We start from the raw sequence: 27,599 nt of genomic DNA, 5'->3' as shown, positions 1-27,599 counted from the left end.
TTATACTCTCCGACTGGAGCTCAAATATCAGGCTCGAGCAGCCTTCCAAATAGTAGTCGGGAATCTAATACATAAGAAGACATCAGTTGCCCCTTAGATTATCTTCAGAGTCTTGTAGCTCTCCAGATAGTCAATCGAATTGGTGGAGCCATCATATGGCTCTATCTGTGGCATCTTGAATCGAGACAGGATCGGCTCATCTAAGATGTGCTGAGAGAAAGATTGAGTGATGTGGAAGCCAAGGTCGTTGGAGGACCCTCAGCCATCCACTTGAAGTCGGACAAATTGACGGTCGATCTTCTTAAACTTGTGCTTATAGTCGTCGAGCCGCTGTTGCTGTAAGAATCCAAGGATAGAATTTTCTAAAGAACTCGAGCATCAAGAAGTCGAGGGCATGCGTGGCCTCTTTCCTTTCTTAATGCTATGTCGATGCGAAGGAGAAGGTGATCGCTGTGAATGGCGGATGGCACGATGAGAATGTCGGGAAGATATTGGCTTGACACGATAAGAGTTTCGAGATGGTCGTCATTCTGATGATGAAGAAAGAGATCGTCATGGAGCATGTTGACTGTGCCTGGATGGCACTGTACACACCACCGACTCCATCATCGATTGTTGCTGCTGCTGTCGTGTCTGTTGCTGTTGGGGCTATACACTACCTCCGTCGACATCTTCATCTGCTGTATTAATGTAGTAAGTTGTTGAGTTTGGACATCCATAGTAATGACCGGACGCGAGGAACTGGGCTCTGCCATTGGTGGTGGAAGAGGGAGATCTTCTTGATGGAAAGATTGCGTGATGAAGCCGAGAGAGTTCTGAGCTCTTATTTTCATCATTATTGGATTCGATGTCTCCCCCTACCTGGCGCGTCAATCTATTACGATCAATCTCCTAAAGTACCTGATGTCGGTGAAGAGCACCTCTAAAAGAAGTTCACTAATCGAAATTGTATCCGTTAGGGATCCTCCGATGCTTAAGTCAGTAAAAAATAGTGAACAGCAAATAGAATATTCAAAGTGACAGAGTATCAATCCAGAAGTATCTTACCAATGCTATTCATTTACCTCCCTTTTATAGATAAATTGTTGGTAATCGTTTGTAATAGTTAGGCACGTGGGTTCTGCTTATTCTAGAATTATGTGATCGTGGGATGGATAGTTAGTGCCTACTGATAATAATATATGTAGTTGTTATGCGTCTTCCACGCTAGTAGTTTCCAATATGCCAATTATATGTCAGTACATATGATATATTGGCTGGCCGTCGGTTGGTTATTTTGGCATACCGACTGATCAGCGGTCATCATAGTTGACTTGATCTCGGATGGAAGTTGATAAAAAATCTTCAATTATTTATCGGTATAATTGATTGATAGTCGAACGTTCCAATTGTTACAATGATTGAGAGTCGAATGACATATTGTAATCGACTTAAAACTCATTCTGTGATGTGGTTTTGATGGTCTATTGCCAGTCGTCGATATATGGTTGGTTGGCCGACTGTGAATCGAATTTGCCGACTATGAATCGGGGAGAGTAGATTTAATTTCCCCAACAAAGTTGTATCAAATCTTTTATACTAATTGCTAGATTCAACCTTGGTTGTTGATTGGCAATGAGTTGGTCAGCATTTAGATCTCCTGAGGATATCTTTGGATCCGGAAGCACATGCCTTTTGATGAATAGAGCAACAAGAATATCTTGGTTCACATAATTCAGATGGAAAACATGAATGAAAGCCATATTGTTGGGCCACCTAACGCACTTGAAGACCTTTTCCTTTGTATGATTTGATTAAAAGTTTTGTAATTTTTATTTTTTTAGGGTAATGGATGAAGTAAGACACCTCCCCTAGTTTTATTAAAATAGAGAAATTAAGGAATAATTATAATTTGTGGTGTTAGTTACTAGTGAAAGAGGGATATAAAAGGGAGAGAGATAAGAGAGAGAGGATCAATCTACATCATTGGCTACAAGAATTATGAGATGGATCTATGGTTGTTTAGCAATGTATCGGAGCATAAGTTTTCCTAGAGATGGAAGGATTGGAGATTTTATGCAAAATCATTGTTGATGAATATTTTTTTTGAAGGAAAATTCACAAAAACCATATATGTTCTTCCCAAATTTGCGCACTTAGTGCTATAAGAAGTTGATCCAAGATTTCTTTAGCGATAACTTGATTTTCCTGAATCTCCATGCTGTCCAAAGAACATAAAGTTTCATTAGTGAATCTAATCAAATTTAGGCATGCAAGCAAAAAGGACCAAATGCTTCTACTAAATGAACATTGACGAAGAAATGAGTTGTTGTTTCGTCTCCGGAGCCTCAAAATAGGCAATCTGAATTCACCAACTCCTTTTTTTTTTTTGGGTGGGTGGGGGTTGGGGGGAGCTACATGAACACTTCAACATTCTCCAGTACAGAGGCTTTCTGACTAATTGCTTTATAGTAATTAAGGATAAAGAATACCACAATCGTAGCATAAAAAGCAAATCTTTTGTGAACCAGGGTTAAGAGCATGAGACTCTAATGAAATCGCCGTTTGCCTAAATAATATATGGTTGGTCGTTTGACACATGCACGGAGAGGAAGAGAGATTGTCATGAAGGCTAGCAAGGACAGAGAAGATTAGATTTTATGTTGAAGATTTGTTTTAAAAAAATATATATAGAGAGAGGATATCATAAACCATCCCCTTATTCTTTTAGACGACATCCAAAAGTGGAGGGGAGGGGATATCCAAAAAAAAAAAAAAAAGACCGGAGGGGAAAAAGAATTAGAACTTGGTAGAAATTAAAAGGAGTCTTTTACGGCTTTCATGTCGGATCTGCAGTTTGGTGATCAATTATTTTTAAGTTAGTCTATCAAAAGCATACCGAATGTGCATGAGAGCGGTCGTGAATAATGAAGAATATGGCCGCGGGTGATAGCAACGGCAGTGTCAGTAGTTATTGGCATTTGGAGCCGCGGCAACCGGAAGCTCTGTCAGTCATTGCTTATCCTGGTTAATTAAAAATAAAAAAAATTATCAATAAATTTTTAAATTTATTTAAATTTATTTTTAAATTTTAAATTTTTCAAATAAAATAAAATATTTTTGAACTGTTAAAGACTTATTTTTGAATCCCTATCGTCTATTCTTATTATCTGCTGCCGTTTAAGTCCATATAAATGATAGAACTGCTCTTAAATAGTTACTGATTACAAAAAATCAAAATATGTAATCGAATCAAATAACAGTATAACTTAGGTATATATCCATGTAATCTGAATATAAATTTACAGAACTAGTTATTAAAACTAAATAATTGTGTAACTTGAATATAAATCTGTGTAATTTGAACAAAAATCTATGTAATCTGAATATAAATTTGTATCATTAATTATCAAAATTATGTAATCAAAAATCATTCAAAGATAGTCCTGTCTAAACGGCAGCAGATGATAAGAATGGATGGGAAGGATTTAAAAATAAGTCTGTAGTAGCCCAAAAATATTGTATCCTATCAAAAAGATTTAGAAATTTAAAAATAAATTCAAGATAATCTGAAGATCTATAGGTAATTTTTTTTAACTAAACTAGTTAGAGTTGTCTTAGCTAGTTATTTTATTTTTTTATTAAAGCTAGGACAGCATTAGAACTAGGCAATCTGTGTCACAAGTTATTTATTTAAACTGACAAGACATCATGTTTGTTTCCGTCTCGAAGTAGTAGTTTAAGTTTGTAGTTGGTGAGTTGGTTTTAGAAAGGGCAAGAGTTGATTTCGAAATCCTAGTACCTTTAGAAGACAAACTTTTTTCTTTTATACATTTTAGTGCTGTGATTTTTTTTAGTGCTGTGAGGCACCTTGGTGGGTAGGCGTATCTTTAAGAGCAAGGCCAAAAACATATGACGATGCTGAACCAGCTAATCTTATATGGCCAATCACTATTTTCTGCCTGCGTTTCATATTTCTTCATGCCAAAATTTTTCGTCAAGTATCGGCTCAGCCGAGGCGGCTCTTATGAATGAAAGCTCTTGTATCCTTTTCCTTTTTTTTTTTTTTTTTTTTTTTTTTAGGAGCCAGGAATGAGGCTTCCCAACTATGCTATTTGGTTTCCCTCTTTTTCGTTACAAAAAAAAAAAAAAAAAAAAAAAAAAAAAAAAAAAAAGGGGGGATGGGATTGCCACAATCCTGGTTCACTGGAGACAGAGGAGAAGGTTGCCAACCCAGGGAACCAGATCCTGCCTCCCACTTGTGCAAGCGTATTCAATCTGTGGTAGAAATTTGATTTCTATAATTTCACTGTAGAGCTACTTCCAACATGGCAACATCTACCATCTAAAATATATGCGCATCATCACTGCTTTATTTCGGTGCATAATGTTACAGCCCATCAGAACTTGCGGACACTGGTGGATGCTAGCCCAAACTAAAATTCTAGGCTTCCGACAAGAAAACACACAGTGGTAGATGTAACGTTTAGGTTCTGCTGACATAGCCCTTCTCCTCTTGCTATTCTTCTCCCTCTCGCTTGTGGTTCTCCTTCCCGTTCGCTCTCCTCTACCATGCACAACACAACTGGGCCGTCTTGTTTTGCACCTCCCGTTTCTGGTAAACCCACATCTATGTATCTACCTACCTTGTTGCTTTGTCTCTCTGCAAGAAGAGTTTCTTGATTTGTTTTTCGCCTTTTCTTTTGTTCTCCTTTTTCCTGGTTTCTTATGGGGTGTTGGACGTCTGGTCTTTTGAATGTTTCCCGTATGCTAGCGAATTATTGCTCGCGGGTTCGGCTGCCAAGAAAAGGGGTGAATCTTGATCTCATGGGGCAGTATTCTTAGGTTTTGATTTCAATGCCGTCATTGAAGAAGCCTTGTACTAGTGAATTGTTTAGGTTGTCACTTTTCACGAAAAGGTTGAATCTTCTTGAATTCAACGCGCAGTCTTGTTAGGTCTTGATTTCCATGCCGTCTTTGAAGATGCCCTATACGTGTCAGTCGAGAAAGGGTTGAATCATGATTTCAATACGCAATCTCGTTGGGGATCGATTCCAGTGGAGGCTGTCTTTTCATCTTCTTTCTTCATCAGACAACTTTCAAAATATAGGGAAGTTCTGGCAGATTGCTCCTTGGTTCGATGAGTTCAATGTGAATAGGAAGATCGGTTTTCCCTGTTTGCCAACCGTTGTACTAGGTTCCATGTCAGACTGGTTCTTGTTCCAAATTTTCTTGCCAATAAAAGCATTGCAAGTTCTTAGAGAGTTAACATATGCTAAATTTATACATGAACATCTTTGACTTGGAATTATGCTCTAACCGCCCCTTTTTATTGCAAGAGTCAGGGAAGATTGGAGTGACGAGGCTTTTTAAGGTTGAGAGGATATTAGTTGTTTTCACTTAACTGGCCGGCAATATAATTCGCCTGATGTTTTAAAATATTACTTGACAACAACCAAGAACAAGAGGGTTTGTGGGTAGAGATGTGAGACAGTCGAGGAGATAATGGCAAAAGATAAATTTGGAACCGAAGCTTCTCTGAAGGAGATATAACATATTAAGGATCATGCTTGTTTCTGCATATTAAGAAAGGGTAATATTCTCAAGGTGGTAGGTTTTTATTAATCTTTTATCTGCAAATAACGAGTAATGAGACGTGAGGTTGGGCAATGGGGCCAGCATGGATGAGGAATTACTCAGAACTCAGAAGTTTGTTCTTATGTAAAGGAAAATTATATTGTGAATGATTAGGTTGGAGATAATGTGCATTCAGCAATATTTTCCACTCAAGCCTTATTCTGTGTGTTGATTTTATTCCTGTTCTCCTTGTTTTCTCAGTTTCTGTCTACATCTCACCATGTATTTATTATGTGTCTGTCAGTCTCCAGACATTTCAGTCTTTGGGGCTGGACTTGGAAGACAAGGGAAAGGATCATTTATGCAATGCTGCTACCATAATCTGTTTCTGCAAATGGTTTGTCTATCACTGATGATTATTCACTGGCAGATTTTTAATTATACATACTCTTGTGCCTTAATATTATGACAAAAAAACTACTACTGCTATGACTGTCTGCCTGAAACTAAGGCCATATATAAACATCGCATACTTTCATTCATCTATGACTTTATGGTTGGTGCCATTATTTATGTTTACCATTCTGCCCTCATTGCTTTATTATTTTGTTGTTATGTTGCTTCAGTTTGATGGTTATACCTGATTTTCATGTATCGCCTTGTCAATTTTGTATGAAGGTTTTGCTCTTGTCATGTAAGTTTAAAAGATGCTCAGACAAAATAACAACAATTAGATTGCTTGAGGTGATGTTTCAGATAGTTGGACTGTATTTTCACAATGAATATCTATGCTTCTTACCATGTCATGTTCACGGCGTTACCTTTTTGCATTTTTGCTATCAGTTATCTGTATAAATTTTGCTCATGAGGAGGTGTACAGTTATTATTGGCCTATTGCACCTTTGCTGCCACAAACATGCCATTGGAAGCACAATATTTGGTATCTTTAAAGAGGGCATGCGTGGGCATCACTCTCACATTTTCAATTTTAGATGTGTACAAAAAATCTTTATTTTATTTTTATATTCCTCATCAACTTTGTATTACTGCCTTAATCAATATATTTGAACACTATACTGTTTCAATCTAATCAGAATATGTATGAGAATTAATTACAACTTCACATAAGTCGGAAAGATTTCCTCAGAGTTTGTCAAATTTGTTATTGACAACCACCAGCTACTTGTTAGGACATAAGATTATTTTGTGGCATCAATTAACTGTCAACTGAGAACATGGTGTAATTTCTTTCTTTCAGATTTTTTTTTTTTTTTTTGGTGGTAGAATTTCTTCTTTATAGATTAGTCTGCAAATTTTGTCGATTTTTCACAATAATACCTTTTGCATTAATTTGTTGCTTAGTATGTTGAATTTCTAACCAGGTTTAATTACAGACATATGGCCAATACTCTGTCCTTGTATAGGTAAGTGGGGAGGACATCTTGGAGTGCTCTATCTCTTGATGTTTTATAGCTGCTCAGTTGAAGAAAAAAATTTCCCTTCCGTCAGGACAGTGAAACGACTTGGAATCCCTGATGAGTGGATAATACTTATGTTGGCTAATGACATGGCCTGCAATGCGAGGAACAAATACCCTGCTCAAGTTTTCAACAATGCAAACCACCAACTTAATTTATATGGAGATAATGTTGAAGTAAGTTTTTAAACTATGTGGATGTTCTACAGGGTCCTAGCTTTGTATGGAGAGAAATATTTGTGAATGATGCCTTTGGCAGAATCTGGAAACAAAATATATATGTGGTTTACAACTAGCTAACAATGAAGCCATAAACAAGTCATAAACACTTTCATGCCTTGTAAGTTGTAATAGAGAACTCATTCCTGTCAAGACTACCAAAGGCACAATATTTTTCCTTTCGTACCACTTTAATTCATGATTTTTCATGTTGGTCAACTTCCAAATGACAGTGGGACACTCTAGAATGTAGTGGGGGGTAGCCAAGATATTGTTTAGGGTGAAATAATGAGATTTCAGTTGTGTTTTTTAGAATTAGATGATAGATCTTGGACATAACTCATGCTTAATGATATTATTTCTGGATCATCCATTAAGTCATGTAATGAAGTTAGTGAATCAATCTTCGCATTTTTCTGATAGAAATATTTAGACCTAAAAATGCTTACTTCTTGATCTTGAGAGACATACAGAAATTGAAAGCAATGGAACCAAATCAGCAGAATTACTCCAACAAGTAGGTCTGCAGAGTAGTTAAAGAGGTAACCTACCAGGAAAACTTCCACCGTATGCTTCTGACAGATGTAGGTGTATACCATAAGCTGTCTGAATATGTTAAATTACTTAACTAAATCCCACTGCTTTGACATGGTTGAAATTCTGAAACCACTCTACTCAATATATTTAGCCCAAGTTCCAGGCACTTTTCCTCATCCATATATAGAATAACCTACAGATACTTTAGTTGGGCATGCAAAACATCCCCTAGAGATATCATGTACCTAAAACTTTATTATAGAAGGAATTCCTCATCATCCTTTTCTAGAGGCAGAAAGACTTCTAGATTGAGCATCACACATTCTTGCAAGTTGCATGTAGCCGACAAGTTCTCTTTCTTTTGTAAGAAAGGATTTGAATCACAACCTAACTTACCTAGTTGTACAACCAGTGCTTTCCTTATATTTTGACACACTTACTGTCATATGATTATGGTTTCTAGTGTTGGCATGTGCCAACTAGTATTGACACCCTGGGTTGCTCTGGATGACCCTATCAAGTCCGTTTTGTGGAAAAGCTGGGCAGCCATGCAAAATTTCCCAAGCTGCAGTGACCTCTATTGAAACCCATGTATCTGGTTTTATTTGTTTAACTCTAGATTTCCAAGAATACCCTAATGAAGCCCTATGTTCCATACTCGATCATGTTCCTCTTCTTCTCACCTAGACTCCATATGCCCCCAATTGGGTATGGCAATAACATGATTCTCTCCCTCTAGATAGCTATTTCCCACTGCTCCTAGTAACCCAAATCAATTCTACCCACTTGCCTCTTCTCCCTTACCATGGTAAACCATTCTTCTTCTTTCCTATATTTAATTTTTGATTCTATTCTTTTTGTCTTCATGGTTGTTTACTCAAATGCCCCCTTTTTTTTTTTCAAAATTTACTTTAAAAAAATGATGGAAGGAACCATCCAGGCATCCAACTTTGTTTCAGCGAGGTGATGAAAATGGTAGGACTTGTCTAGATCCATTAAAACCCACACTAGAAGTTGTCATTATCCTGGGGCATCACTGTGTTGATGTTTTTATAGTTAGTTTTTATATTTTTGGATCTCCCTAGAAGGCTGAGAAGCAAGTGATCATCTTTTCTTTTGCCCCTTAAACTTATTTTGCTCTGTTTGTTGAGCTCATAATATTGGTCCCAGCGCCTCTGTTTTGCTATAAAAAAAATGCTATGATAGTTGTAATCATGGAATTCTGTACTTGATCAAACTGTCCGGTACACCCCAGACCGTATCATACCAATAGTGTACTGGTACGCCGAACCATCATATATCGATACATGCATACCGTATCGTACCACGTACCGACACACAGTGAGATTTCACCGGTCTGGGGTCCGATACTGAGATGATAAATCTTAGTTGTAATATTTTGTTCAATACGATCATATCCATCTTTTAACCCTAAGGTTTGCAATATTGGTACCAAATGCCACACCGGTTTTCTACTAGATCGGTACAGTACTTTACCATACTGACACTTAGTAAGCAGAAGCATATCGGTACAGTACCGCTTCGCTTTTTATGTTTTTTCAAATTTTTTGTTGTTATGATTATTTTAAGATTTAGAGATCTTCAGAATGTGATTTTAAGGTTGTTTTATTGTTATTTTATTTCATATAAGTCTCAATACCATGTTTGCTCAATGGATGCAATTGTAATAAATATATGTATTGGTCCGCATCGGCAATGCACAGCATGGCATGTACTGTGCCAGCCAGTCCTATGGAACTGGCTCTTAAACCTTTGCATATTTGTTTGTTTTGCAGCCATAATATGTCTACTTCTAAGACATGTTATGTAGTGTATGTTACCTTTCTTTCCTCCTATGGTACTCTAATCTGCAAGCCTTATCTCATTTATTCTGAGTTTAGTTTTCTTGGTCCAGATATGATCTATCAAAACATGTGATGTCATTTTATGACTCGATCTCTATATGAATTCCATCTATGAGTTGGTTTAAAATTCTTACTCGACTTTGAATGAAAGAGGCCTACCATTGGAACCTAGAAGCCTGATTAACAAGAGGGGAGGACTATCGTTTTTATTACACTATTTAAGCTCATGTACCAGCTTCATTCATGCTTTGAAATTATGTGGGACAGCAGCACATACAGCTTTTATTATAGATGAGCATCGATATTAAAGAGAACCAAATAATAGCACAGTAGTTATAATATGACTGGTAGAAACCTTTTTTCTTAACTCCTATAGTTTTTAAGGTGTCATTTGCTAAGATTGCTCAATGTTTGCCTTGAACCTTTAGGTTGATTATCGAGGTCATGAAGTGACTGTTGAAAATTTTCTGCGAATATTGACTGAAGACATGAGAGCATTGTCCCGAGATCAAAGCGTCTTTTAAGTGATGAAGGAATCCACATTCTTTTGTACATGACTGGGCATGGAGGAGACGAATTTTTGAAATTTCAAGATTCAGAAGAACTTTGGAGCCATGATTTGGCTGATGCAGTGAAGCAAATGAAAGAGAAGCATAGGTGAGACATTTGACATGTGTTTTTACCTTTTTGTTTGGATTTCTTTGAACCCTAGTTTACCTACTTATAGCTGTGGTATGTTCAGTCTCTTTTGAAAAATTGGAGGCCCATCTTGCATATTCATTACCATCGTTTTGGTAATCTTCTAACCATCCATTGATTTTTCATTTTTTAATTTATTCTCAGATTCAAGGGGCTGCTGATAATGGTTGACACTGGCCCCACTCTCTTTTCCCAGATTTGTTTTGCATTTCTAATCATGTGATCATTTATTATGGCATTTACATGATTTTTATAAATAAATACTAAAGAGGACTCTTCTTTGACAAATTGCGAGGACTTTGTTTTTTGACGTTTGTGTAACATAAAGCAGAGGCTGACACAATTCACTGACTCTCAAAGATTATATTTTTTTCCTGTCAAAGCCAAGGAGTATTTTGTACTCTAGGAACTTAAATTATCCATTCCTTGACAGTGAATGGAGAAATATGGCAACAAAAAAGATTATAAATACTTAACATGGGAGAGCTATTGCTTATGAAATAACATAAATAAAAGGAGTCTGACCTTTTTTTATTCAATATTATTTAGAGAAAATAGTTTTATGACATATCACATGTTTACTCCTAAAATTCATTTAATTATTTTGTATGACTGATGATAGATGGGGTCAACAAGCTTATTGTAAAATATAGAAGGTAATCTAGGATTATATTTTTGATATGGTCTTAATGATGTGAATGGCTTAAAAAGCCTTTAAACAATTAATGATATTGAACCTACTTGACTTAGATGCCTTTGTGATTTTCTTTGCCTTCTAAGGTCAATATATGATTCAAACTTCAAAGTGTGCATTAATGTAAATTTGCGTGTATAGTTAGGTAGCTAACAAAGAGTAAATGTTTGGAGTTATAAGGACTATAGGAGAAGTAACTTTGCACAGGGGCCCCAAAAGGCTTTTACTTCTAACCAAGGCTTTAGGTGCCATTGGTATGGTCTGGAATGCCCTGTTCTATACTGTGCTGAAATGGAAATATTAAAATTGGACTTAAATTTTTTTTAAAAAAATGTTTTTCAGTTTAAAAGTCAAAAAGGGATTTAATGAGTATCATGCTGATGCCAATATGGCATGTGCATTGGAATGCCTTCCAAGTTGTTAATTTGGTTCAATTTGCTGAATTCCAAGAGCCATGATTCTGTCATGGCAACAGATCGGACTAAACATGCACAAGACTGGATCTAAAATCATTTTACATGAGTGATGGGGGAGGCAAAGAGAACCAAATAACTGATCTCAACTGTTTGATCGTTAAGGATCATGTTATTCCTTGTTTGAGGGAATTGTCAACTTGATATGTATTTGTGCGGAGGCCATGGATATATGTCAGCTAATATTTTCACAAGAATTTCTATAGGCTTTTAGAAGTACAATTTTAAGTAAGCTTAGCGATTTAGCATCTAAAGGTTTTTATTCTAGTTACAGTAACTTAGGGAAGTTTAGCTGTCGTTGCAGTTATGTTTTGAGAGTGCTAGCTGTCTTGCATATGGAGTTCCATCATGATTGAAATTTTGTTAGTCCTATCTTTATTGTCTTTTCAATTTCTCTTGGTCTGTTCTTAAGTATTACTTTTCAACATAATTTGTATCTTAGAGTTGATAGTAATTACCTATGTCAAGCTTTGTCATCTTGTCTCTTTATTTTAGACTTGTTCTAGAAGTCTATGGAAATTTTGGGGTCCTGATCCCTCATTTAATGAGCTTAAGGTTGTGACAAATAAGGTAGGCCTTCATATCCTAAGCTTCATGTCATTGTTCGACCTTTTCTTACTTATGTTGCTTGGAGTTTGTATTAATTTGTTGAAGATTGCCATTAGATTAACAGTTGTAAAAACCTGTTCCTTCAATGAAGCCAGGAAACTTGTAGTTTAGCTTGAAAATGGGGCACATTTTACTGGCAGAAGGCTTTGATGATGAAGTCTGTTTAGAAAGTTCTGATTGGCCCGAGTCCATAGTAGTTCTTAGTTGTATACTTAGAAGATCAGTCTTCTTTCCTTTTCTCATGTCTTTTATTCCTAATGCTCCCAGGAATTCTGGAGGGTCTAAATAAGAGATAACCTACACCATTAAACTTCAGTTTATTTGATAAAGACAATAGCTTTCTCCTCCTCTTCTTTTTTCTGCAAGGTAACTACTAATTGGAACTTCTCATGATGAAGATTTTCCTGAAAAACCATCATGCTTATTTCTTAGTGTATAAAGCATTTGGGAAACCAGAACACAAATATAATTTCAGACTTGGGCAAGTTTAGGTGTATATGTCTAGTTTGAAGACCAAAATTCTCTTGAAAGCTATTGTCTGCAGCTAACATAACACGATGTGACAAACATTTTTCATATATAGAACTGGAGGTGTACCAGGAAGGTGCCTTACCAAATATTGACCCGATAATAATGTTGGAAGTAGGAGGTTCTTAATTTTGTTGTCAAGCCCATTACCTATCCGTGATTTTACTTCCATTTCCTATTCCATTTGAAACTATAATAAACATGATATTTTCAATTGGTTGTCATTTTGCTCATGCCATCTTTCTTGTTTGTTGCTTCTTAGAGCTATTCAACAAAGATTTCTAGAAAGATAAAGCTAGGTCACCTGGATGTGAAGAAACCTCTCTAGCCCAGCCTGATTTTCTTAGTTATGCTGGCCCTGAGTGACCTAGATGTTATGGGTTGGAAATATAGAAATAGCCTAGTCACATTCAAGGGTAAGGCTGCATATGTCTAACCTTCCTAGACCTTGCAATGGTAGGAGCCTCATCCATTGGGTGCCCTTTTTACCATTTCTTCTGAATATGTCTTTAGGTTGACTGTAATTTAACTTAGGATATCCACATTTAGGCCATGCAAAAAAATGCTGGCTAATCCTAGATAGATCTATTCTACCATTTTATCATGATAGTTTTATCCAGTTTAGTGATTATTTTTAAAATTATTTGGATGCCCTCCGATCCATCCTCCATCAATTTTCTTTATTCAAGGGCAAAATTGGTAGGATAAAGCAAGATAAGGACTATTAACTCTAGTTTGCTTCACGCTGTCCTGAGTGTCTTCAAGCAAATAGGACCTTAGGGTAAATGAGAGGTAATATATGCAATACCTCTCATCCTTTCCCCTCCAAGCTGTGTATTAAAGTGAATGCATTTTGTGAAAATTGAAAACTTTAATCGAAGTTAGATTCTCTACAAGACTCTCCCAAGAGTGAGGTGTAAATACCATTCTTAAGGATAGGGTTTTGATGGTATTGTATGCAAGATTGTTTTTCTAGAGCTTGAATAGTTCGTTGGTTAGATGATACCTTATATCTCATGATTGGTGAATCTTGTAGGAAAGTTTTCTAGAACTAGTGCAAATGAGAATAGACACATCAATCTTTGAATGTTGAGTGGATTTTATGGAACTTGAAATTATTTATTGCATTATTTGCTGCTATATATGCTACACTACAGTATGCTCCTAGGTAAGGTACCGACTTTGGATCTGCCTCTTGAGCCTGAGGGTCACATTCATCAGGCTATCGTTCACGGGCAGAAGACTCTGTTGAATCACACTCACGAGTCTAGGCCTGGATTTGGCTATGGGTATGTTTCTTTCACTACCTAGGCTATGGATTTGTCTTCACCAACACTTGGTCTTTCTCATTTTTTGAGATTTTGGTATGTATCTGTATCAATGTACTCTACTAAAGCAACTGGCTTGCTTACATACGTGATTATATAGGCTGAAGAAACGGCTATGCTATTAGCAACCATTTTGAAATGGTAGCATCAAAGATATTTATGTACTTGGGCTCGGTTATTCCAAATTATGGTCTGAAGAAGGTAGCCTACTTGATATCAAGGGCAAGCACTCTCGGCCCAAAGGTAGGCATTCTCGTGTTTCAACCACATGTTACTTTAATAGTTGTGGGGCACTGGGTACTTACAATCTCTGCGAGTTGCAAGTGAATGGGGCTAATATGTGGCAAATGGATTTTTTGAGAAGTCATTTCTCACCTCAACCCCTTAATGCATTTGGTTCCTGGGAAGAGAAGGGGTAGTATGGTCAACAGAAAAATAGCATAGTGGTTTATGTTTGGTTGGAGATTTCAAATGAGAGGGATAGGAAAGTAGCCTTCCTATGGAAATAAGCTTCTCACATCCCATGTAAAATAGAAACCCAAATAGGACATAGGAAACCCACTTTTCCACTAGTTGGTAATCGAGGTAAAATCTTTTTTTCAGAAATGCCCTTAACTCTAGTGGCTTATGTTCTTTTTGTAGTCAGTTTATTAAAGGTATAAAAAGTATTTTACACAACTTTCCTATGAAAATAGATGCTTAACCAAACGTAAGTCACTCCAGAAAGTGTGCTTCCTATGCCACTTTTCTATGGTCAATCAAACATGCCAAAATCAATTTTCCATTTATAATATATCCAGGCATTAATTTCCTAGGAAACACATTCCAATGAGGTAAAATTTTTCATGTGAACCAAACAAATCCTAAATAGGAAGAGGGTACTTTACTAATGGGGGGCAGTTTCATCGCACCTGACTCTGGTGAATTAAACAAGAATTTCAGGGTAGGGCCTGAGAATGTTCATCGAGATGCTTTTCTAGTTCTCGTGCTTAGATCCTTGACTTTGCAAGGGACCGACGTCTCTCCTCTCAACTAAGTATACTGAGGAAAATTCATCCCATGGAAGTGATTGCACCAGCTCCCAATCACATTAAAAATACACTATTTTTTTTTTTTAAAAAAAGCAATATTGATAAGATCAAGATGTTGTAATACATCATAAAAAGTGGGATCAATGCATGCATATGCAGCTGATGATGGAGATTCTACATGTCTATCATGGTTTGATGAGGCCTATGAGGACACATTCATTTAAATTTAAAAACCTATACTTATTTTTTTGCTTAGAAAATTATGGAGTACCATGCTAAAGTGTGGCTGAATTTTCCTTATAGTTATTGAGTTGCTGATTTTATTACTATTTGTGATTGGAAAAGGCTAGGAATTTAATTGAACATCTGTAGTTTTTCCTCTGATGATTAAACAAATTAGCAATTCTTTCTTCGATGAAAGTTAGTATTGTTCTATTAATCTGTTAAATGCCAATTAAGTCATCTAGAATTTTGGAAACTATACTCTTGTCAGTTGGATTTGAATCAGCTAGTTTAAGATTTCTGACACCACCTTTGGAATCTGCAGCTTCAATCTCCTGGTGTTTTGGCAATTGGAAGTAGCAAAAAAGGGGAAAAATCCAACTCTCGCCATCTTGACTCAGACGTAAGACCAGGTCTTCTAATGCCATTTATCTTTGCATGAGAATTCTATGCTGGCATCATTACAGACCTTAAGATTGCTGCAGCATCTAGTGTATTCCAGTTTGATCCTTGCCACCTGAGTTTGATTCACTTTTATTGGAAACATTTCCTTTATATGTTGTAGATTGGTGTATCTGTTGTTGTGGATAGATTCACTTTCTATGCGCTCACCTTTTTTGAGAAGTTGCGCATGTACAGCAATGCCTCATTGAACAGGTAAAACAGATTTTTTTTTTTTTTTTTGAAGCTTTTCAAAATATAGATTTCTTATTTTACTTCACATGTGGCAAAATGTCCTACTAAGTCAGTACTTGAGATATTTATAGTTTTCTGGCTTCTAGTCTGGTCTGGAAAGATTTCAATGATTGTCTACAATCTTTTGTAGCCTTTGAAGAGAGAATGCTACCACGGGACTAAAATCAATGATGTCAAGGCAGATTACATAAACCCATCTTTGGGGGCTTGGCTCAAGAAGTTCCTGCCATTTTTCTACCGACCGAGTCCATTATGGTTTGGTTGTCTATATTTGATGACTCTACATAAGCTTGTTTTAGCACTGATACTTAATCTTGAAGCCTTGATGCAACCAGTTGGCATTTGGCTTTATCATTCACTACCTTGTGAGTGACATTTATGTGAGATACTGAGAATATCTAATCATCTTATGATCTGTTTTCTTAGCTGTTCATGCTTCATGGACCAAATACTGTGCAGAAATTCGCATGTAGTTAGAATGTGAAATTGTGAATTCCCTGCTTTAGCTTGTGACATCAGACCTTTTATGCTTTTAAATAGATAAATACACCGTGCACATAGAATGTGAAATAGAAATTCAGCATGAAGAGAGCCCTTCTAGGAATATGTGGTATTAGTGTGAAGGAACAAAACAACAGAAGAGAGCAAAGAATAGAAGTAGAGGAAGAAGAATAGGAAGAGAAGAAAGGAGAAAGTAGGAAGGGCACACATAATGGTGCAGAAAGAGATAGAGGGAAATGGTGTGCAGGGGAGATTGGGATTACACAATCCTCAAAAGCATCGGGGTTGTCAGAAATCACCTTTTAGAAGGAATTTGGTGCCATATTCCATCACGCTCAGGCTGTTGCTGCTTTTCTGGATCCATTTTTACAATTTTAACGAGCACATCAGATATTTTCACATAGATTCTTAATTACTTAAAAATTATTGAATTATATTGTAATAAAAAAATCATTATATTAGTTCAAAAAATACTCTACATTATCTATACATAATACATTTTTAATAATTTTATAATTTTTAAAATATTTAAAATTAATTTTATTTAATATTCTAATATTTAATTATAAAATATCTAGAATGTTAATTTAGTTCAGATTAGTATAGCATCTTACTAGGGGTGCTAGATATATTTTTCAGCCATGGGTATATGGACTAATCACCACCTATTTTTGTTTTTTATTTTTATTTTTTAATTTGGGCTTAGGTTCGTATAGTCCAAATTTAAATAAATTGCTACCAAATTGATGTAGCAAGTAGCATGCATTCCCCAAACATGCTACCAATTTTACAGAACTTTTTTTGAATGTTATTTATCGAATTTAATCCGAATACATTTTTAATCTAAAAACTTATACTATTAATGAAAAATCATGATTTTTCGGCATCGCAGATTATCCTTAGATCTACAACATATCATGATATCATTTCAAAAGATAAATCTGATATAATCTCATTACAAAAAAAGAGGAAGGAGGAGATGAAGGAAAGAGGAATCATACCTCTATTTTGGCTTGAATGTGGCAAGAATGGATGTTTTTCTTTCCTTCTTGTTTTTTCTTTTTCTCAAAAGAAAAAAAGTTGAAGAAGAGGCAAAGAAGGCGCATGATGCCTTCTCTGCCTTCCCTTTAATTACTTGGGTGAGACAAGTGGCCAAACCACTCGAACCACCTTCATGCTTGAGATGGTTCTGGCCACTTCGTGGCCTAGACTGAACGGAATGCCTGTCTTGTCTGGTTCCAACCCAAAATAGGTTGTATGCCCGAAATCGAGCGACTGAGGGGGAGATGGCGAACTTTAACCTCATGGACACAATAGGAGGGTTTACTTGCACCAGCTACTAAGTGCCAATTACCTCAATAACCAGCTAAAAGCTGGCTTGTAATCTTAAGTTTATCATGTTTTAGTTTCATGCATGAATTCACTGACACATAAATTGGTATTTGATGTTCAGCAACATTTTAGTTAAGAGTATTATCAGAAGGATGGTGAGGCAGAACTAGGAGTGGCAAAATATGACCTGACCCGCCAACCCGACCCGTATTTGACTTGCTTTAAACATGTTTGGATTTGGCTTAAACGGATTCGGGTCGTAAACTGATCGACCCATTTAACGTATTTAATAAATGGGTCGGATCCAGATTTTAGGTGTCTGACCTATTTAACCCGTTGAACCCGTTTAAGTTATGGGTCGGGTCGGATCAAATTATATAACTTGGGCTAATAAATTTGGATCAAAGAGGACGGCTTGTTTAAAACATTTGCAATTCATGGGTGGAAAGAATCCATTGCGTATTTGGTTCATTTCTTATTTTCCTCTAACCCTAGCTGGCGATCAGGGACTACAGGCGGCGCTCGCATTTCCTCTTCCTCTTCCACTTGCTCTCTTGCTCTTCCTCCTGCTCTTGATCGACCAGGCAGCGGCGCCGGCGAGGTCCCCCATCATCTTCCCCACTGTCGAGGAACCCCCACCACTGTTTCGATCCACGCGGACCATGCCCCACCCGCTCCATCTTTTTCTCCTCCTCTCCTAAAAAGCCTTAGTGCTCTCGCCCCTTCCATGATCCGTCACCGCCCCACCCACTCCCTCCGTCGCCTCACCCACTCCCTCCGTCTCATTCAGATCCGTTCATGGTGCCACTCCCCAGAGCAAACCCCTCCTCCCGCATGTGCTCTGGCTCTGAAAGGACGGGCCTGTCAGAGATGAAGATCTCTCCATTCTCCTCACCCATCGGACGGGCTCGGGCTGCAGGGGGATCGGCCGTGGATGACGCAGGCTGGTGGCGGTGGCGTGCCTCTCCCTGGCTGCGAAGGTGGAGGAGACGTATGTCCCTCTCCTCGACCTCCAGGTTGCCGTGGCGGAGGTGGAGGTGGAGCCGTGGAGGTCGAGTACGTGTTCGAGATCTAGGATTTTTGTTTTTCTCCCTTTTCCTCTTTCAGTGGCTGGTGTCTTCTTCCCTAACGGCCGTCGTCGAGGGGGCTTGTGCGGTTGTGCCGCTTGGTGCTTTGGCCGCTAGAGATCTAAGATTTTTCTCTCTTTTCCTCTTTCGACGGCCGGTGCCCTTTCTTCCCCAACTGCCGTTGCTAAGGGGGATTGGCCGCTTGAGATCTTGGATTTTTTCCTCCTTTTGAGTTTTGATTTCTGTTTTTTATGCTGAATATCAAAATGCGCAGAGATTTGTTTTAAGATTTGTGTAGGGATGCTATGATAATTTTAGAATATCTTTGTGCTCATTCAACTGTTTCTAACAGCAATAATTTTGGATGCCCTTCTTCTACAGGCAACTAATTGTTGTTGTTTTGATTTAATTATAGATGAAATACTGAATTTGAGCCTCCTCTTTCTCTTCCCTTCTTTGATGTTCTAACTGTTAAACGGGTTGGGTCGGGTCGGTTAAACAGGTTGTTCATCTAATAAATAGATTAAATGATAAATAGGTTAAATGGGTTCGGTCGGATCGGTTAAACAGGTTAACTGTTTAATAAATAGATTAAATGAGTCGGGTCGGGTAACTTGTTTATTAAATGAGTCAGGTGCAGATTTGAAAATCTAACCTGTTTAATAAACAGGTCGGGTTCAAGTTTGATGTTTTCTGACCCGACACGCATCTGACCCGACCCGATTGCCACCCCTAGGCAGAACCTGATGTTTTGCCCAATTTTTTGCGCTTTTTTTTCTTTTGGGCCCGGGGGGGGGGGGTTAGTACAGATATATAGCTATTCTTTTACAGAGATTTGAAATTTCTCAAACAACATGCTTATCTCTATTAAATTTCATCAAACTGGAATTTACTCTCTTCCACTGTTTCTTCCCTTTAAATTTGTCAATCAAGAAATGTAGCACCTAACCAATCATGTAGTATTTTTTTATGCTTAGTCTTGCTAATCAACCCCACCTAAAAATTCTTTTACTTATTTGAACTCAGCATCATCTATTATCAAATTTCGTATTTCTGTGCTGATCAAAGAACATCTTAATATCTGCAGTCTTTGTAATTTATATAATCCAAGTCTGCTGATGTCAACTGCATGAGGTATCGTTCAGGGTTTCACTACATATATTTTAGTTCGTCAGGGTAATATGTTTCATTGGATGCTGATATGACTATGAACAGGTGCCTCTAACAAATTTATTTGGGTCGGTCATGGAAACAATTCACACAGACTCAGCATACACTGGCATCTAAGCTGAACCTAAAATTAAACCGTATGTCTTGGAAGATAACGAGGCTGACCAGATAATGTTTGAAAGTGAAGCTCAGCAGAACAAAATATATCATCAGGACAAGAATGTGAATTTCTAAATGTTTTATTGGATGAGAAGATCTTAAAGAAGCTAAGGGTTTGACATGTATGTGCAGGAAGGGAGCTGTAGTTTCCATATGTGGTTGAAACATTTGCAAGAAAGACTGGAAGTTGAGAATGTGGACACTTTAGTGAAATATGGCTTTGGAGCCATGATTCTATCACTTGCGGTTTCCACTTGGCTATTGACATAGGCATTCCAAATCACATGCATGGGTCATCATCTTTTGTGCCATAGCTCTACATGATGATGATATTCGGGATTTGACATCCGGTCCATTGCATGATATTTCAGAGGTATATTTCTAGAGTATGCCCAAAATTTTGTTGTATTTATTTGAATTCATTTTTTTGATTTTCTAAACAAGTGATGCATGTTCCTCTTTCATGACAATTGTACCTTTCAGAATAGTTCTTCCCTTTTTCTTTTTTAAAGGATATTTAAATTTGGGTATGAGGTTTATCAAGAAAGTCATATGGTCAATGTGGTAATGGTCTCATCTGGGTTCAGCTTAACTAGGAAATGAGCCAAGCTCAAACAAGTTTCAAGCTCGTGAGTGGAACCTGGGAGTAGAATGCTTGCAAACCTTAATAGAAGTCTGGCTCAGCTCAATGAGAAGTTCAGCCCAGACTCATATGAGCCAAGCTTGATCAGGCTTGTTGTATCATGAGCCAAGCCTGAGCGCTGCCACTTGCACTGGCTTGGCTTTTTTGCACCCCTATAGATGTGACAGTTTTGAGGCACTCATTTGTAATAATGGTAATTTCATTGCATGCATCAGATGTAAGAATGTAGTCATCTTTGCCTGTAAACCAGACCCGGTTAAAATGACTTGTCATGAAACTCATTTCTATTTTATGTTTCTTTATTGTTTGATATGTGGATATTATTTTTTCATGTCTATATCTTTTATGAGAATCTTTCATATGTCAATTTTTGTAGCTTATTACAAAGATAATTTCATGGATTAACTTGGTTCAGGAAATCTCATTTTCTGCCCCTTAATTTTCTGATAATGCTAGTTCTACTAGTGGAACAATTCTCTTTGCTTTTCTCGTTTTACTTGATGCCTTTAGATAGAAAATCTATAGAAGAGGCATAAAATGGTTGTTCTTGATTCTTACACTGAACAACTTGGTCCTTTATTGATAAAAAATGGTTACCTGGCACATGCAATTCACATTTGTGGGAAGAAAGAAGGGTGACAAGTATGTCTTAAATTGAATGAGGGAGAGAGTCTAATCTGTTTGGCGGTCAAATCAAAGAGAAAGTAGATGGGGTCCAGTCATTTGGGAGACTCATCTGATTGGCCAAAAGCAAGAGGGTGCAGGCATGTGATACTAATTGCAGGGAAAGAGTGAGTGAGGTAATCAACATATTTTTAAGATAAGCAGGAGGGCATTCTCAGTATGAAATGATAGATGGAATCAAAAAACAATATTCCCTGAGATAAACATAACAATTTTATGCTTCTTCTTTCAATCTTTTTGTTGACAACAACAAGAAAAATGAGAAACGAAGAATGAAATCTATTTCATCGGTAAAACAACTCAAAAGTATCAAAAAAAGGGGGCAAAATGATGTCAATTTCCTTGACCAAGCAAGTCAGTGATGTTATTTCTGACATTTGACAGAAGTTTGTGAAAGACATAAATATGAAACGAAGGTAACATGCAAATATCAAACAATACCACTAATGTATAAAACATAAAAGAGTTTCATCATGAGTTATTTTACCTCCACAGGGTTACAAACAGGGATGGTTATGTTCTTATATCGATGCAAGCAATAGCATTGTTACTGCTGATGATGAATTCTTCAGAACCATCACTAGTATCTTTCTTAAGAATCTCATGTCCAAATTTGCAGTATTTTTTTTTTTTATACGACTGTCGTTTTGGTTCACTGGTTTTCTTTCATAACACCATTATTGTTCTGTCCAACTGCAAAAGTTTTTCCAAGCTCATTTGGGATGACTTTCCTCTCAAGGAAAAACTTTGATGCACATTTTCGTTGATGGTAAGCCAATCAGCATAGGTTGACACTCCATGGCTATTTTGTGGTTGAATACTTAAGATATTCATTTTGTCACTGTAGCTAACTTTCTATCCTGTGGCACTTCTGTATTCATCATTGGCTTCTGTATGTGAGATTAAGCCATTTTTTGTTACTATAAGGGTGGTTAAAGCAACTATAGGAAGGCCAGTCAACAGTTTTGAGGCATTATGGTCAGGAGGAAGGTTGAATATGGGAAGTATGTTCCCAAATGGAAAGAGCTAACATCATGAAAAATGTCAACATGTAAAGATAAAGTTCATGTGCAGAAATTTCATATCAGTAGTATGAATGTCTCAAAATGAAGAAAATAATTCTAGACTTGAAGATGGTAAACTTGAACTAGAGAGATAACCACAGAATTTTGTTTTATCCTTTTTGCTAGGTATCCTAGTATTTGAGTTTGCCATGAGATCTACATGCAAAATTTCTACTCTAAGACTCCTTTATTAAGAGGTTCTCTTTCTTTTCTTTTTCTTTTTTTTCATTTTTTCATTTTTTTTTCATTTTTTTCTTTTTTTTTTTGTTTTTGTTTTTTTTTTGGGGGGGGGGGGGGGTGTGTGTGGTTGGGGTTGGGGGGAGATAGACGGTCCCATAGGTAATGAGCTGCAACAGGGCATAGCCCTCAATACCTCTACCCCCTAAACCCTGGTGAAAGGGGGATTCAATCCCAGGTAACTTGGTTAAACTATCCAGAATTTTACCAGTTTGATAGACCAGCACCTTCTAAAAGGTTAAAGTTTGTCTGGCAATAAAATTGGTTTAAAGGAGCTTAATTTCAAAAAAGAATATGGATTTCCAATTGGGATTCTTTTGAATTCTTCACCTGCATCATTTCAAAGACATCAACTGCTTGTATTGTCTTGGTTGCTCACCTATTATGGAGGTTTTTGTAGAGCAGTGCCACATCAAAAGGTCCCACGCATTATAGGACTTCCTGTTTTTGAGTCCTTCCAGCCATCGCTCTTTCATTTATTGGCAGGAATTTTATGAATATTGAAATGGAGCACCTCAAGAAACTTAAAGTGTTTACTTTTTAGAGAAAGATTGCTGGACTGGGAATTTTTTATTTATCATAGATTAATGCTTGAGTATGTAAGTTTTGCAGGAAGCTAGTTTATGCTTGTTTGCCTTAAAAAGAGTAGCTATATTTACTATTAGAGTTGCCTTTATTTTGATTATCTGAGGAGTTTAACTTTATTACCTGTTTCACTGGTTAATTTGTTTAGATTTTGATCAATAATTTTAAATTCACTATTTTCCGAGTGAATTTGGTTCTCAGATGGCAGGTTGTAACTAGTTGTCGACAGCTTTTGATACATTGAGGTATAACACCATCCATCTTCAGGTTCATTGTAATTAAAATTTTTTCAGTTGCAAATGACCGTTAAAGCTATCTAGAAGGTTACAAGTGAAGAGGAAATTTAGGAGAAGACATCCAAGAGGTCAAACATCTGTAATTTTTATTTAGTCCTTGAGATTGTACAAGTTTTTGTTAAAAACAGAACCTAGGATGAGTAAGATATGTATGAACTTGATGTGGATTAATGAATTTCTAACCACCACCCATGTGTAACCACTTTGATCTCCAAAATATCGGGGGGGAAATCTTATTGATTGAAATAAAAACCCTCTAATAACTGGTCATTCGCAAGTTGTGGATAGACTAAGCAGGCTGCAGGCATGTTGGACCTCAGACAGGCAATGTAGGCTGGATTGTTGTATTGAAGCTGGACCTCTGTCATTATGATGTGGATGTCAAGATTTTGTATGGACTCGCAGAGGAAAAGAAAATATATCCTGTCAAACCTAATCATTCGGTCCTTGGCTTGTTGACGCCAGTTCCTAATGAACGGTTAACATAGAGAATCTCTAGTGAAGCTTCTAGGCAATGTAGCGCTTTTGATGTGCATACATACGAACGGTTAAGTATATTGTGATGTGATAATACTTGGAAGTTTATTTCTGCTATCTAAGCTTTATTGTATATATATACATTGTCATGCCATGATTCTTGGAAATTTTTTCTATCTTCTGCCTACGCTTTTAAACTTGAGCCTACCATCTGTATTTTCTTTCTCATGAACTCAAATTTTTGTGCTTAAAAAGCAAATGCAGTTGTCAGTAGTGTTTTCAGATGTCCTTGAACTCTATGATCACAATATCTTTTTATTTGCTTACAGGGTTTATTGAGAAAAACATTTTTCTTTTTGGTCTTATGGGAACATATATGTCTTCAACTGTCTGGAATATTTATCGTTCTTAACTTGTATATGGCTGCTGATGTTTATGCTTAGCTTCTTTCAGAACTCGATCGATAAAAGTGATCACCCTGGAGAAGGAGAAGAGCATCAACATGTAGCTTGACAATCAATTCACATCAATTTGAATAAAATATTTATGGACTGGAAATTAGCTGACTCAGGTCTTGAAGACAACCTACATTTGAGCTCTCTACATGCATGACAGACAGTAAAGAGCCTATTCTCTCAGATAGGATGAAGTTGATTTATCCATAAAACTTTGGATATGGTTGTCACCACCAACAGAGTTGCATCGGCGGCTGACCGTTTCGTGGAAGAATAGGAGAAAGGCCTCCCTTGCATGATTAAGATGATAGGATCGATTGCACCTGACAAGACTAAAATTTTTTTAAAATAGAGAAGAAGAAAGAAAAGGAGTAAAGAATCATCTCTTGTACGATGCCTATCTTCCCGGGGCCGCATGTTGTCAGATGGTATGACATCTGCTCCGACGTGGAGCGAATACCAGTAGCTATCGCGGGCCGTCAGTAGGCAGTGATTGCCGTCATGTTCCATCAAAATGTGTGGGATGGGACTCTGATATCAACCCCTGTTGTTAACTTCAGCTTCGGAATCATTCTCATCCACATAGGATTGATCTTTAGAGGAGAGTTAACGGAAGAGTTTGGCAATCCAGAACCTATGATTACCTCCTGATCTCTAGTGCTTTGGATAGGTGGAGCAAACTAATAAAGGAACGAAGACAGGCTCGCTCCTTTTCTTCCATAAGGTATCGTGCATGGGATTCTCATGGCTTCCACCTTGGAAGTCACTGACTACCAAACTTATCTGCGCGTTACCTCATTCCTTGATCAGAAGCCACATATGTCTGTCTCATTCCGTTCTGGATTGTTACTGCCTGTATTTGTCCAAATTGTTGAATGGAGGACCCATCTGTTGGGGACCAAAGACAGCCATATGATGGTGAACCATTCATCTTCATCCTAACAAATCGTAGGTTCCTTGCTAGAAATATAAATTACGTGGTTTTTCTTTAGACGACCACATGGCTATGGCCCATGGGTTGACGTGGATGTTCGTTATGGAATCTAACTTGGAGAAAAACGGAATTCAGGTTTAATCGTGGGGCCTGACCATTTTTGGAAATGTGAGATCCATGGCTTGGACGCATGTGATGTCTACAATCTGGCAGATAAATCGACCCGTGACTTGGATGCATGAGATGTCGACAATCTGGCAGATAAATCTCTTAATCCATTGCAGAACTATTACATAGATGGGTTTGGGCTCAGTATCTTGCTCTGTTTCCTGATCGGTCTTGTTTTGTATATGATTGATTAGTCTACTGTTAATGGATGATAAGAACTATCATGGGTCATTGCTTAATTTCAAGCATACAAATATGGTTAACGATTAGCATCAACTAAGCAATGCCATACTTGGAGATAAGATCAATGGAAGCTTTGTCTGTTGGGAGATGTAAAGCGCAAAAAGGTGCCACCGTGGTGGCAGCCCAGTGGCAATGGGCTAAGGTTCTCCCCCAGTGGTCATGGTTCGAGTTTCGAGTAAATGTCAAAATGAAATGATCTGCGGTGATTATTGATGGTGGCTATGGCATGAGAAAGGTGGGAAATTATCTTTTATTTCACTAATAATTACGGTGGTGGCATGGATGGTGATGTACTCACCGATCGGTGGAGAATGGTTAAGTATTGGCACAGACATGGAACATTTCACTCGTGAGATAGGGGTCAAATAAATTATAAATCTCAAAAGAAGAATTCTTAATATTAATAGATTTATAATTTTGAAATAAAATTAATTATTATTATTTTTTTATTTTATACAATATGGATTTTGTTTTACTTCTGATTCAATTTTTTTTCTTTTTCATCAATTTCATAAAATCACGTGGATGATATACGAATTTTTCTCTAATCACTGCATTACATTGATATAATTATTCATTTGAACCGGATAAAATTTAAGGTGAACCAGATAAAATATCAAAAAATGAGATCCAGATTAATTATTTTTATTATTTTTTTCACATCAATTTTAAAAATTTTAAGATTAACGATGAAATTAGTATCAAAAACTCTCTACCCTTTCTTTAGTCTCCGAGGCGGCTTTATCTTATAGAACAGTTATTCTGTCATTCCATATCCTATAAAAATTTAGTGTTTCTTGTGAGATTTAAATAAGCATGAGTCATGAGGTCACATGGATTCCAAGGAAATTGACAAGAGTGCTCGGATGCGGGACGCGTTAAGCAAGTGTCCCATTCTATAACCGGAACGAAAGAAACATTTATTTGTTGTTCTTTCTTTTTCGTTTCCTAGAGAGTTGAAAGCTTGGAACAGAGTAGACTAGGGTTTGGTGGGGCCTATTTTCTTGCACACTTGATAAATCCACGCATCTCATCCTTGAAAGAAAGGGATATGCATGTTAGGCTTTATTGGTACTCACCTTTTCAGATTCAGAAGTTGAATCATGTGAGAAATGACGGAGCAAGCATATGGGTGTTCTATCCATTCGTCATGGAAGATTGGGAGATTCCTCCACGGCATTCTTTTTCAGTACGCAAGGGTCTCATAGTAATTTAGCACTGCTGGTAGATGATTGGAGATGATCTGATGTGGTGTAAGGTAGATGAAAGGTGTGCTACTTATTTATTTATGTGCAAAGCAGCAATAGATTTTTTTTTTTTTTTTTCTTTCGGAAAAAAGCAGCACTAGCAAGCACAGAAAGATCTAAAGGTTGATATAGGAAGAACTTGATGGGGTTTGTGGATAGGAATATAAAAAGTTATGATTGCTTGAAAACTTATTATACTGTTATAGGATTATAATAGTTAAACATGGACTACTCTTCTCTTGAGACAAAGGGATATCTACTAATTAAAAATCTAAATCAAGGATCTACACCATTAAAATAATCTATACAACAAAATATGCAGAAACCAAAAAGGATACGATTTCAATGATTTCTAACCTATGCATCAAATGAAAACTCAAAAAAAAAAAAGGTTAAGATGATA

At 37.0% G+C, this 27,599-nt stretch overlaps 1 protein-coding gene across 1 annotated transcript; it reads left to right on the top strand.

The window, feature by feature from the left end:
* The first annotated feature begins 4,551 nt into the window (after nt 1-4,551).
* On the top strand, nt 4,552-25,974 carry LOC105040418 (uncharacterized). Its single transcript, XM_073254742.1, is given in 12 exon segments — nt 4,552-4,558; nt 4,561-4,597; nt 6,939-6,980; nt 7,066-7,210; nt 10,083-10,134; nt 10,137-10,311; nt 15,564-15,641; nt 15,804-15,895; nt 16,065-16,299; nt 19,922-19,968; nt 20,050-20,536; nt 24,603-25,974. Coding segments are annotated over 8 exon segments (624 nt in total). The 3' UTR covers nt 15,892-15,895; nt 16,065-16,299; nt 19,922-19,968; nt 20,050-20,536; nt 24,603-25,974.
* Nucleotides 25,975-27,599: the final 1,625 nt, after the last annotated feature.

Source organism: Elaeis guineensis, chromosome 3, assembly GCF_000442705.2.
Source record: "Elaeis guineensis isolate ETL-2024a chromosome 3, EG11, whole genome shotgun sequence".
Lineage (NCBI taxonomy): Eukaryota > Viridiplantae > Streptophyta > Magnoliopsida > Arecales > Arecaceae > Elaeis > Elaeis guineensis.
This window is presented reverse-complemented; position numbering and strand designations above follow the sequence as displayed.